Genomic DNA, 13368 nt, shown 5'->3' with positions numbered 1-13368 from the left:
AGTTTCTACCGATGCATGTTGCCCTAGGTCGAAGGGCTGTGAAGGACAGATGGGTGCTTTTGTTGTTTTTTTAAATTTTCCTTTTTAAACATCATTGATGGGAGCTGGGGACAGAAATAGTAGAGGAGTTGCATGTGGGCTGGCCAGAGGCCATCACCTGCCCAGAGTTCTGATCCAATTAAAGAGAGAACACCCTTGTGCTAGTTCAAATGAGAATGAGTCCCACAGTCTCATACGTTTGAATGCTTGGTCCCAGTTTATGGATCTGTTTGGGAACGATTAGGAGGTATGGCCTTGTTGGAGGAGGTGTGGCCTTGTTGGAGGAGGTGTGGCCTTGTTGGAGGAGGTGTGGCCTTGTTGGAGGAGGTGTGGCCTTGTTGGAGGGGTGTGGCCTGGTTGGAGGAGGTGTGCTCTTGTTGGAGGAGGTGTGGTCTTGGAGGAGGAGGTGTGGTTTTGTTGGAGGAGGTGTGGTTTTGTTGGAGGAGGTATGGCCTAGTTGGAGGAGGTGTGGTCTTGGAGGAGGAGGTGTGGTTTTGTTGGAGGAGGTGTGTCACTGGGGGGATTTTAAAAGCTCATGCTATCCTTCTTGGCTGGCTGGCACTCTTGGGCTTGCTTTCTCTCTGTACCTCCCTCCTTCCCCCGCCTCATGGTTGTTGTCTCTGTGTCTCAAATGTAAGCTCTCAGTCACTGCTCCAGTGCCACACCTATCTGCCTGCTGCCATGCTCCCTGCCCCTGTGATTATGAACCCCCCTTCTGAAACAGTGACCCCTAGTAATCTCCTCCTTTATGAGTTGCCTTGGTCATGGTGTCTCTTCACAACAATACAATAGTGGCTAGGACTGCCCTCCACATTCAGCCACGCCAGTCAGCCCCGGGCTCTGTGGCTGGGCGAGTTACTGCCCCAGCTTAACTTCGGCATTCTTGGCTCCTCTCCTCAGGCAAGACTCAGGTTTCTGCTTCATTTTCCAAGCTCTTCCCCCCAACCCCTGCCAAGTCAAGCTAGGCCCCAATGCCAGAGCAGAGGTTCAGAGAGGTGGAGCCTCCTGTTGTCTGTGGTCACACAGCAAACAACCACCAAGGCAGATACCAGGTCTCCTCACCCGCAGTGAGACCAAGACAGCTCTCCCCACGACACACCACGAAGGTGACAGCATTGGCCAGGCATTTGTCAAACACATCAGCTCCTTCCGTGGAGCCCTGACTTACCAGTTGCACTCTGGAGGTACCAGCTTGGTGAGCTCTTCCAGAGACTTCTCCGACCTGTACTCCTGGCAGGAAGCACATCAGATGTGCTGTTCAAGGGTGGGACCCCGACAAATGCCCACCACGTCCCAGCTACTCCTCCCAGATGGGACTCGGGATGTACGCACCTGGATGAAGCCAACAGTCACCACGATGAGGACGGCCTAGAAGACAGGATGCCGGGAGGGGGGGTGTGAGCCCGACTTACAGTGAGGCTCTGGCTGCACTGCTGGGCACAGGGGCTCTGAATACACACTGTGCTCCAAGCCCAGTGGTAAAGACCTGTGGTCCAAGGCCTATGTATAATATATATATATATATATATATATATATATATATATATATATATATATGTATATATTATATATTTATAGGCTGATTTTGTGTGTCAACTTGTCACAAGCTGGAGTTATCACAGAGAAAGGAGCCTCCCTTGAGGAAATGCCTCCATGAGACCCAGCTGTAAGGCATTTTCTCAACTAGTGATCAAGCCGGGAGGACCCAGCCCATTGTGGGTGGTGCCATCCCTGGGCTGGTAGTCTTGGGTTCTATAAGAGAGCAAGCTGAACAAGCCAGGGGAAGCAAGCCAGTAAGTAGCACCCTCCATGGCCTCTGCACCAGCTCCTGCTTCCTGACCTGCTTGAGTTCCAGTCCTGACTTCCTTTGGTGATGAGCAGCAATGTGGAAGTGTAAGCTGAATAAACCCTTTCCTCCCCAACTTGCTTCTTGGCCCTGATGTTTGTGCAGGAACACAAACTCTGAGAGAGAGAGAGAGAGAGAGAGAGAGAGAGAGAGAGAGAGAGAGAGAGAGAGAGAGAGAGAGTGTGTGTGTGTGTATGTGTATCCATTCCAATACCACAACCTGGCCTTCACCACCAGCTGGACTGTCCCCTTTTAAAACTAGAGCCCAAACAACCTCTTCAGAGATGCTTCTTTTTGGCATTTGGTTGCAGCAAACTAAGGGGGAGTAACTGCATTATATAACATACTCAGACCTCACAGGGAGGGGAGAGGACGGCAAACAGCCTGCCCCAAACAGACCCCCTTCAGGCTGTGTGGCTGCCTATGCCACACAGACCCCTCAATGCTGGCAGAAAGGCAAGTGGTGGGGACTTGCTTGTTTTTATCTGTCCCTTTCTTACTTTGCTCACAGTGAACTCCCACCCCCTTTTATCTTGTGGAATAGCTGGGCTAGGGAGATGGCTCCATTGGTGACATGCTCGCCTTGTGGGTGTGAAAGGCTTAGTTTGATCCCCAGAACCCAAGTAAAAAGCCAGGCGCAGGGGTGCATCCCCGCAGCCCCAGCACTGGGGAGGCAGGGACAGGTGGAATCCTGGGACTTGATAGCTAGACAGCCTAGCCTACTTGGTGAGCTAGACCTTGTCTAGTGAGAACCTACTTGGTGAGAGACCTTGTCTCAGAGAACAAGATGAATGGTGCCTGAGGAATGAGGTCGGCCTACAGGTGCACACGTGTGTTCCCTCCCACACGCATGCATGCGTACATACGCAAACCATGATCATTTTTTTGGAAAGACGGATGCAGCAGGCACGACCAGCCCTGAGCATCCCAGTCCAGGAGTGGAGGCCACCAGTCACTCACCAGGGCAATGCTGATGGCGTCTTCATACTCTTTGGTGAGGACGCTCACCACGGATGAGCCCAGCAGCAGCAGGATCAGGGGGTTCCTGAACTGAAAGATGAATCACAGAACCTTCATGCCACAGAAGCCAGCGGAGGTTTCTACCTGCAGCTGTTGGGCAGCTCAGACCTTCCCGTGAGGCCAGGCTTCCAATCCTCCCTACACAGGGGACTGCTCAACCCATTATTCCTCCTCTGTAGGTAGGTCTACCATTGACAGACCTGTGGGCTAATCCTGACTCTGTCCTCACCCAGACCTGGCCCTGACTTTGGGTTCTTTGTCTCGTCTGGGTACACATCTCCCTTCAAGGCTCTCTTTGGGATACACGGTAAATGCCCGTCCTGGCTACCACCAGCAAACACTCCTCTCTTGCTGCAACAGACCCCCCCCCCAAACCCTGTGTACCACAATCACCCCGTCCTGTGATAACATCTGGGGACTCTAGTGATGTTCCTCTTAGCCCCACACGTGTCACCCCATGCCACTTAGGCACTGAAGTCCCAAAGATCTCTCCAAAGAACTTTCCACTGGTGCTTTGCCTGTCGATCTCTCATGCTGTGACAACTCATGTTACAGAGAATCGAACGGAAGTACGAACACACTAAAGACCAGACAGCAGAGTCAAGGAGATCAGGGGGATCTTAAGCAGATCTCTGCCTCTGAGCTTCCCAGCAGCCAAGGCACAAAAGGAAATATGGCTCGGTGCATGGGTCCCACAGCCCGTGAGGAGCACTGCAGTGTGTGTTGGTGTGACACATGACGGGGCTAACCCCACCATCACCCCTGGAGCTGTCACGTTTATCCCGGTGGGTTGAGGTAGCTCACACAGCAGCCCTGAGCTGGCCCTAGCAGATGCCTCTTCCACACCAGAGGCACAAAGACACTTTGATCCTACCACCCCATCTATACTTGACAGCTGGGAGGTGACAGTCCTGAGATCACAGGCCTCGCCTACCCTGGTGATGTCACAGTGTTTTCATGATCCAGCACGGGCTCCAGTGGTGGGACAAGAACTCAGGAATCTTGGTTTTCCCTGCCTGTCTCCACCATCGACTCACAATGTGGACCTACCTCCGACTTCTTCCAGCCCCCAGCTTCCAGTTCCTAGTGCATAGGAACTCTGTCTTTTTCTCCTCTCCCTTTCCCTCCCCTTCCCTTGTTTCTCTTTCATTTTCATTTTTTGGGATGGGGTCTCCATAGCTCAGTCGCCCCTCAGACTTGCCACATGGTCAAGAATGGGCTTGAATTCTTGGTCCTTTTCATGTTCAAGTGTCTGTGGCATGCCTGATTACTTTAAGTTCTCTGGGTCAGCATCTCACTCTCTAGCATAGGCTGACCCAGAACTCACAGCAATCCTTCTGCCTCAGCCTCTTGAGTGTTAGGATTCCATGTAAGAGTCTCCATGCCCAGTTGCTGCTGGCTCTTTGGAGCCATGGTACTGAGAGTAGCCTGCCCAGGGCTCAGTAAGTGGCCAAGGCCGGTGAAACCAGGAGGATATGGTAGGATTTGGTACTGGTGGAATGGACAAACATTGGCTGTGCAACTCCAGGAACGGCTCCTGACCCAGCAGGAAGCTGCTGCTGCTGCTGCTGCTGCTGCCCTCCTCCTCCTCCTTCTCCTCCTCCTCCTCCTCCTCCTCCTCCTCCTCCTCCTCCTCCTCTTCCTCTTCCTCCTCCTCCACCTCCCCGCCAGGGCTGCAGGGAGGAGGGATGGGAAGGGATAGGAGTAGTTGGTCCTTCAGAGAGAATCCCACCACACAGTGGGATGCTTTCAAGCTCTGGAGTTGGGTCTGAGACACACGGGGTGGGGTCTGCTGGCAAGGAGAAGGGACCTCATCTCCACAAAGCCCAAGACCTACTCCAGAGCACACAGATCCATCCAGTGTGCTCCACAAGAACAATGTCATAGGATACTGACGTCTCCTTCCCAGAGCCTACCATGCTCCAAAGATTGTCACAGCCACATAAAGGGACCAGCCACCCAGAGCTATGAGTGGGTCTTGTTCATAGCCTTTCTGAGACTCAGCGGTCAGTCCACTGGTCACAGAGGACATAAAGGAGGTTTCCCCCATGGCTGCCTCATAGCAGTTTAGTGACTGTAAGGAAGGGGTGAATGTATGCAGGGTGCACAGAGAGAAGCTGTGTGCCCATAGGACCATGGACTCCAGTCACTTAACATAGGTGTGTCCTTGAATTTATAGAGGACGGAGATACGTGAGCCGGCCCTTAGCCCACGAAAAGATGGAGAGAGAGTCTTTGGCACGGGTGGTGGTGGGGGGGAGGGTCCTGAGAAGTGTTGCAGGGAGCCTTCAGTGTGTAAGCAGAGGGCTCCAGAGGAAAAGACAGGGTGAGCATCTAGTAGAAAGCCAATGGGGCAGAGCTGTTTTAGCCCTGTCTGGTCTGCGCCTCCCTCCTTGGGCTCTAACTTCCGGCAGCCTCTACCGTCTGGACAATGACTCTTCTGGGTTTGGCCAGATCCACCCCAAAACCTATAAACCAATTTTGGTGCCAAAAGCGTCAATGCAGGGCACTAAGAACTGGGTAGCCTTCTAGGTAAAGCCCACTTGAAAAGATGCTTCCCGAACCGTGATTGGACCTTGGACCAATCAAACAAGAAAGCTTTAAACAGAACCAATCAGAGGGCAGCTGCAGCTTAAGGGCAGTCCTGGAGTCTACAAACAGGAAGTGGGGAGGCCTAGCCTGTATGAGAAATGAAGGAGGGAGAGCCACTACCTGGAGGCCTCCGGTGTTGGAGTACTCTGCCTGGTCGCTGGGATTGAGAATTGGCACTGGGTTGGGGGGAAAATACAGACTTCTAAACCAGAACTGGCAGCTGTGGTCATACCCTAATGGTGGCTACGAATTTGACTTGTAGAACATCGGTCAGCACCAGACCAGCTCGGACCTCATCAGCTAAGATGGGCTGGTACCCAGGGACAGGCTGCAGGGTATGAATGCCCTCAGCATCGCAGCCTAATGCTGTGGGACTTTGAGTTTCTGTACCCAAGATGATCAGGTAAACTTGAAGTTCAGAACCACAGGGGTGTGTCTGTGCCTCTGTCTTTGCCTGACCCCCTCCGCCGTGCGTGCGTGCGTGCGTGCGTGCGTGCGTGAGTGCATGCGTGTGTGTGTGTGTGTGTGTGTGTGTGTGTGTGTGTGTGTGTGTGTGTGTGTGTGTGTGTGTGTGTGTGTGTGTATGCGTGATCTTTTACTAGCCTAGAGCTCACTAAGTAGGCTAGGCTGGCTAGATCCACCTGTCTCCACCTCCCTGGTACTAGGATTTCAACCACACAGCACCATATTCAGCTTTGAACTGAGTAGGTTCTGGAAGCCAAATGCCTTGTGCTCGTGTGGCAAAACCACTTTACCGGCCGAGCCGTCTCTTCAGCCTGACAGTACCTTCTTCACTTTTAGAGTCTCTTGAGGAACACTCCTTCTTAATTCTTTCTTGGCCTTCTGAAATGCTCTTTTGCCAGGAGATCCCGTGTGTCTCTTTGCTTTCTCTGGCAAATCCGTGTGCCATGGGGAAGGGTTTCCTGCTCCCCGGCCAAGCTCCCCCGCCCCTTTGCAAATAGCTTTAGGGAGATGATAAAATAAAATGACACAACTTATTTACTCACCATTCAGCATGCAAGTGTCCCTAGTGTCTTTGGTTTCTAGTAAGGGTTATAGCCACCTATGTGTTATGGCCACCTACGTCTTATGGTCACTTAGGCAAGGTTCCTCCTGGAGGCTCTGGGCATCCAAAAGGACAAAACTGTTTATCTTGAAACTTATTCATTCGACACCCTAGGTGCAACCCATCCAAGGACACCCAGGATCAATATTTAAAGAATGAATGCTTGACCCGCCCTTCCTGGCCTGTGCCCCGGGTGACTACAGAGAAGGATGTCTTGTCCCTACCTGATCCAGGTATTTCTTCCACACAGGCTCAGTGTTATCAGTGACAAACTCGTTCCAGCCATGGACCAGCCTACGCTGGGCCACTGCAAATTCTGACAGGCCGCTGTCCAGGTCCACCTAGAAGGAGATAGGAATGTAGGGTGAGCAGTGCCAGCTCCAGCGAGGGCCAAAGAGTGAAGTCACAGGTGCCTGGTGAGAGCCAGCATCTTCTGGGGCCGGGAGGGGACTAGGAAAGTGGGCTTGTCCCTGGAGGAGAAGACACTTGAAAGGGGAGGGAGGGCCTCTCCCCTGCACACCAGCACATAAGGTCCCATAACCCTTTGCCAGGTCTCGTATCTGAGAGAAATGCCCTCACTGACCAGGTTGTCCCCATAGGAGTGTTTACGAGTTCTCTTAAACAATCAGACCAATTCTGTTCACACACACATGCACAGGCACACGCACACACTCGGGCTTCACACGCATTTCTCCGACCTTCCTCTTGCTCGGAGGATACCAAAAACGCGTTCCTCTTCTGCACTACACACCATGGACCCCACCAAAGCCAATACCCTCTGGCAAATTGATGTCAACCCACGCTCCCCAAATCGGTGCCCCAAAATACATCTTCATTACTGTTGACACATACTTTCATTTCATCTGGGACTACAGCCGAATGGGAGGTGAAAATCACTGCCAGTCAGGTTCTGACTCAACATCAAACCATTCCCAACATAGATGTTGACTATGACGACACTGCTCCTTTATAAAACAAAAGGGAGGGGCTGTGAGACCCCAGTGGCCTAGGGCTACAGAGGAAGGGTTGAGAGAGCTTCAACCCTGCATACCTCAAACTCAAGGATGCCAGGAATTGGCAACCTGGCAACCTCCCAACCTGGCCCCATAAAGCCAGCTCCCCAACCGTCAACCATCCTAAGAATTTATTACCCCGCCAGTTTGACCTTATGAGCTTCCCCTCCCCACCGCCTACAAGTCCCTGAGAAGCATCTTCATCTACAGCCTTACCCTGGCCAACGGTACAGGACCACACAAACCTTGCCTCAGAGACCCTGGCCACCATTCCATGGGCATAAATACCACCCCTCAATAAAGGAACCAGTTCTCTAAGCTGTTCCCAGGTGTCGTCATTGTCTACACGCTCAGTACTTACCACGATCCTCACTGCACTCACCCACACCCAGCTAGGCTTCCCTCCCTGCACTCCAGCTCGGTGTGCTGTGGCCTGGTTACCCCAAAGAGGAAGCAGACACTGGGCGCCTATACACACATATATACACACATATATACATGTACACTGACGTACATCCCAATACCTATGCACAGGTACACATCTGCGCATGTAATAATATAATATGCACACATAAACACCCCTACCCATACATGTGATTCATGCACACGTGCATGCACACAACATACCAATACACACATGTACACATACAAACATGCATGCACACGTGTGTACACGCATGTCACCAGTCTGCTTAGTGTTCCAAGTAACATAAGCTAAAGATAGGATGTTGGCATCATCCTGTGGCGCCAGGGGTTGGACTCCTAGGCCAGGGTTGGTGCCTCTCCTACACTGCTCACAAGTTCTAATTCCCTCAGGCACTCATGAGAATGTGTCTGTAGCTGGCATCTCCACACCATAAAAGATGAAGAGTGAGAGGCAGGCGTGGTGAAGAGGTTGAGCCCCAATGAGAAGAGGCTGGAGAGAGCCAGGCTGAGCAGTTTCCTCACAGTTTCCGTTCTCATCATTGACAAAGGAGCAGCGGGTGGAAGGACTCTAGCAGGGGCTGAGGCGGGTGGCTCCTGGGACAGGGGCACCGCTGACTGAGATTTTGTGCAGAGATCCAAATCACTCCACACCCATAGCTTCGTGGTGCTTTCTCTCAATCCACACACTACCTCACGATGGTATCGGAGACGTGCTGGCTCACCTTGTTGACTTGACAGGACTTGGAGTGCCCGTGAAATCAATTCGGGATATGTCTTATGAGGGCATTTCCAGAGAGACCTAACTGAGGTAGGACCCACCCTGAATGTACGTAGCTCCATCCTGAGTGGGAGGCCCAGGTAAGCATTGGCATCCGACTCTCTCTGCTTCCTGGCTCAGAGGCAGTGAGACCGGCTGCCTCACGCTCTGTCTCTATGTCTGCACTGTACCTGGAACTGTGAGTCAGTATAGCCCTCACCCCATAAGCTGCACTGTCTTTCACGACAGATATAAAATAGACACCGTGACAAAGTTCTTACGTGGAAGGTTCTGGCCAACTCCTCCTTGCTGCATTTGCATGCTTCCCTGGGTGGCAGGGCTGCGACTGCCTTTTCTCTTTCGATAGCTTTCAGCTCGCACTGTTCATCAATCTGTGGAGAGAGCAGCGCAGGGGGTGAGCACAGGACATCTTGCTAGGGGGCCTCGGGTAAAGCAGGGCACACATATGCAAGATAAACATTCATCAAGTACATGAGCCAACCCTTGAGATCTGCTTCTACATCAGGAGACAGGTGGCTTCAGTCCCCAAGCTCCCTCGTCAACCAAAGTGATTTTCCCAGTGTGAACTCTCCAGAGACAGTCATACGCCCAGCACCGTCCATCTGTGCTTTCTCTCTGTGTCAGTGACGGTGCAGGATGCCACACTGCTCTTTCCACAGGTGCTCAGGTCTCCTCAGCACGGGTTAGATTCAGCTCCTAGCCATCCTGCTAGGGGCCTGTGGGGTTTACTTATAGTCATTGGCTAATACTGACACATCTGTCTGGAAATAACCTTTTATGTCATTGTTATTATTATGTTCTTGTGTGTGTGTGGTGGTGGTGCTGTATGAATATGTGTATTATTGTATGTGTGTATGGTATATGTATGTTATGTTTTTATTATTATATTCTAGTGTGTGTATTGGTATATGTGTGGTGATGTATGAGTATGTATGTCGTATGTGTGTATAATATGTGTATGGTGTGTTTTATTATATTTTGGTGTGTATATGATATATGTGTGACATGGTCAACATGTGTGTGTAGCATGCATCATACATGTAGTCAACATGCATTATAGTATGCACATACACACGGTCAACGTACTTGTGTAGTGTGTGCATACATGTGGTCAACATATGTATGTAGTGTGCACACATGTAATCAACGTGTATGTATAGTATGCACATACACATGGTCAACATGCATGTGTAGTATGCACATACATGTGGTCAGCATGTGTGTGTAGTATGCTTATGCATATAGTCAACATGCATGTATAATGTGCACATACATGTGACATGGTCAACACGGTATTTTCCATCACTGTGTTCACTGTTTTTTAGGAGACAGGGCTCTCACTGAAGCAAAGATTCACATATTGGTGAGTCTGGTTGGCCACTGAGCCCTGAGGCCCCACCTGGTTCTGTATTCCTCTGCCTGGGGTTAGGTTACAGGCGTATTACACATGTGTACCACCCTACTCATGCCTGTGTGGAACATGGTCATGTCTGTATATCAAAGCACTTTGCTGTCTCAATGATCTGTCCAGCTGTACGAAACAACTTCTTTAACAAGATTAGGGTGACATTTTACATGTTCAAAACCCTGAAGCCTCACCACAGGAATTCGGGTCTAGCATAAACTGAAAAGAGTGCCTCTGGTGGTAATATGTGGTATCACACCCTAGTTCTACAAGCTTTTATAAATAATTCCAGGAAAGGGGTAGAGGCCATCTGTTAGGTTCTCCAGGCCTGAGGTCCATGCACAGAACCCAAGGCACAACAAATGCCCAGAGGCCTGGGACACTGTGACAATAGACAGACCTCAGTGCCAGGGCAAATCAAGATGTTTACAGTGTTCTTCCCAGAATTCTGACACCAGGACATGATAACATCTTTTCCTTCTCAGGCCATCACTGAGAACTGGGAAGGAGGAAGGAAAGAGGTGGTGACATCTTCCTTCAGCTGAGGTAGAGTCCAAGTTCCTCTTCCTTTCTCACCGAGGCAGTACCCCACCAAGAGTTAGTGCCCAATAGCCCATTTGTTACAGTGACCAGCAAGCACATTCGCCTCTGGGATTCTGCTTCTGGTATCAAGAACCAGAGACTATAAGGCAGTAAGGACGCAGCTCCTTGGTCACCTGAATGCCCCCATGCCAAAAATGAGCTTGCTGCGAACTCTCTTCACAGAGAAATATGCACCACTGGACTGTTGGGCTCTTACTCCTGCTGCATGGAAAGACGCCCTGGATGTGAGCACACCTGTACCTCTCCCTCTGGCTACACCACACTCCCTTCCCAAATGCAGTGACCTTGACACATGACACAGGTGTTCACACACACACACATACATACATACACATATATGTATAGACAGATGCAGACACCATTTATGCATGTGTACACAAATACATATATACACATACTCCCAGGCATACACCCAAAGGCATACACAGACATATATACATGCACACACATGAATACACACACATATCTCACATATACAGACACACACACACACACACATTCAGATCCTGGCTGCTATCAGACACACCCATGTCTCATGACCTGGCTATTGTGACTGACAGTCCCCTTAGGTGTCTGTCCCCCATTCCATGTGCTGCCCCCCCCCAACATTCCCAACCGGTGATTCCCTTCCCCCCACATCCCCAATCTCTACAGCCACGGCCTCATTTTCTCTGAGGTTTGACCTCTGTGGGTTTGGTACAATAGAATCCCATACTAGCTGACCTTCTCTGCCCCATGCCTCCGTTGTGACCCCAGAGTGTTGTTTGCCTGCAGCAAACAGCCTGCTGCTCCCATGTGGAGCCCTGAGGCAACAGAGACTTCTCAGAGAAGCTTCCTCTAGCAGCAGGCTCAGGCTGGAACCCACAAAGGACAGCACAGTCTCCCATGGAAGACACAGGCTCAACGGACAGCCCTGGAGTTCAGTGTAGAGGGGTCATTTGGGCAGCAGGGCACAGCCTTCCTCAGCCCTGTCCCGTCCTCTCTGCCTCCCCATCCATCTGTCCAGAGCCTCCCTGTCTGCCCAGCGCACTCCTCTGTCTCCCTGTCCATCTGTCTAGTGCACTCCTCTGCCTCCTTGTCTGTCCAGTGCACACTGCCTCCCCGTCCATCTGTCCAGCGTACTCCTCTGCTTCCCTCTGCATCTATCTGTCCTCCTCTCTGCCTCCCTGTCCATCTGTCCATCCTCCCTGCCTCCCATCTGTCCAGCACAGGGGCCCAACTCATTTCACTTAGACCCCAGGAATCTCTGTCTTGTTTCACGTGAGTTCCTCCAACATTCGTGAAAACACTGACCCCGCCTCAGTTTCTTTCTCCGAGCAGTAGGGGCTATCACAGCAGGGGAATCACAGAAATGCAGCAGACTACTGAACAAAAGGAGAGGGAAGACCTACATGCACTTCCAGGAACCAAGACACTCCAAACCTACGCAATGAGGGGACAGCAGGGTTCCTTTCAGAAACTAGGGTCCTGAAGAAAGCACCAGACTTAATAAACGAGAGTACAGGGGCCCTGCCACCTCTGATATCCAGACGGGCAGTCAGGAATTCCTTCACGCGTATGAAACTGAGACACACACCTGCTGAAAACATTATTCAAACTGAGCTTCTGTGCGCCTTCTCTGCACTTGGAAGACTGAGGCAGGAGGATTGCTGAGACTTCAAGGCCAGTGTGAGTTACATAGTAAAGTCCTATTTAAAAAAAAAAAAAATACGGGGTTGGGGATTTAGCTCAGTGGTAGAGCACTTGCCTAGCAAGCGCAAGGCCCTGGGTTCGGTCCCCAGCTCCGAAAAAAAGAAAAAAGAAAAAAAAATATGGTGTTTTTTCTTTTAAAGCTATAGGTCTCCTGTTGTGTATGGTGTGTGTGTGTGAGAGAGAGAGAGAGAGAGAGAGAGAGAGAGAGAGAGAGAGAGAGAGAGAGATGGGGAGGAGGGAGGGAGGGAGGGAGGGAGGGAGGAGGAGGAAACATATTTCAGTGGCACTAATGGCACTAGGTATGAAGAATTTGCGAGATACTTAGGGATGTATGGTACTGTCTTGATGGAGCCATTGAACTCTATAACAGAGATGGAGGGGGCAGGGGGTTGCAAGCTAAGAACCGCAGGTGGCCCTCCCAGAGCTGGGAGAGGCAGGGAAACAGTTCTTTCCCTGGAACTTGCATAAGAAGCCACCCTGGTCAGACTGACTTTTACACGTGAGGCCCAGGTTGGACTCTGTTCTCCAAACACTAAGGAACACATGGGTGTAGCTTGGAGTGATGGAAGTTTGTGTTAGGCCGAAGCAACTGTGGTATTCTAGTGTGGTCATCAGCTACCTGCCGAGCTCCAGGCTCCAGCACTCCCTGTACCCAGACACTCAGACCTGCTGGCCCATCCACGGGCTTCCCACACCGCTCCACTGGCCTCATGGGAGAGGGGGCGGCCACAGTCCAACTTACACGGGAATGTCAACACAGTGCATGCAAAATGGAAGGTGCTACAACATACTGTAGAAGGGGGAGATGGTGAGAACCATCAGTGTTGCTGTTAGAAAGGGCCATGAAGGGGTTGAGGATTTAGCTCAGTGGTAGAGCGCTTGCCTAGCA

The 13368-nt window shown here is 51.2% G+C and overlaps 1 protein-coding gene across 1 annotated transcript in view; it reads right to left on the bottom strand.

The window, feature by feature from the left end:
- Window positions 1-13368, bottom strand: part of Atp2c2 (ATPase secretory pathway Ca2+ transporting 2) — a 58754-nt gene that overhangs the window by 30089 nt on the left and 15297 nt on the right. Inside the window, exons 2-6 of the mRNA XM_032887561.1 lie at window positions 9040-9150; window positions 6787-6903; window positions 2846-2935; window positions 1372-1407; window positions 1208-1269 (exon numbers count right to left, since the gene is read on the bottom strand). Coding sequence (XP_032743452.1) covers window positions 1208-1269; window positions 1372-1407; window positions 2846-2935; window positions 6787-6903; window positions 9040-9150 — 416 coding nt within the window. The remainder of the gene's footprint in view (window positions 1-1207; window positions 1270-1371; window positions 1408-2845; window positions 2936-6786; window positions 6904-9039; window positions 9151-13368) is intronic.

This window comes from Rattus rattus, chromosome 17 (assembly GCF_011064425.1).
Source record: "Rattus rattus isolate New Zealand chromosome 17, Rrattus_CSIRO_v1, whole genome shotgun sequence".
Lineage (NCBI taxonomy): Eukaryota > Metazoa > Chordata > Mammalia > Rodentia > Muridae > Rattus > Rattus rattus.
Note: the sequence above shows the minus strand (reverse complement) of the source record. Positions and strands in the feature narration are given on the sequence as shown.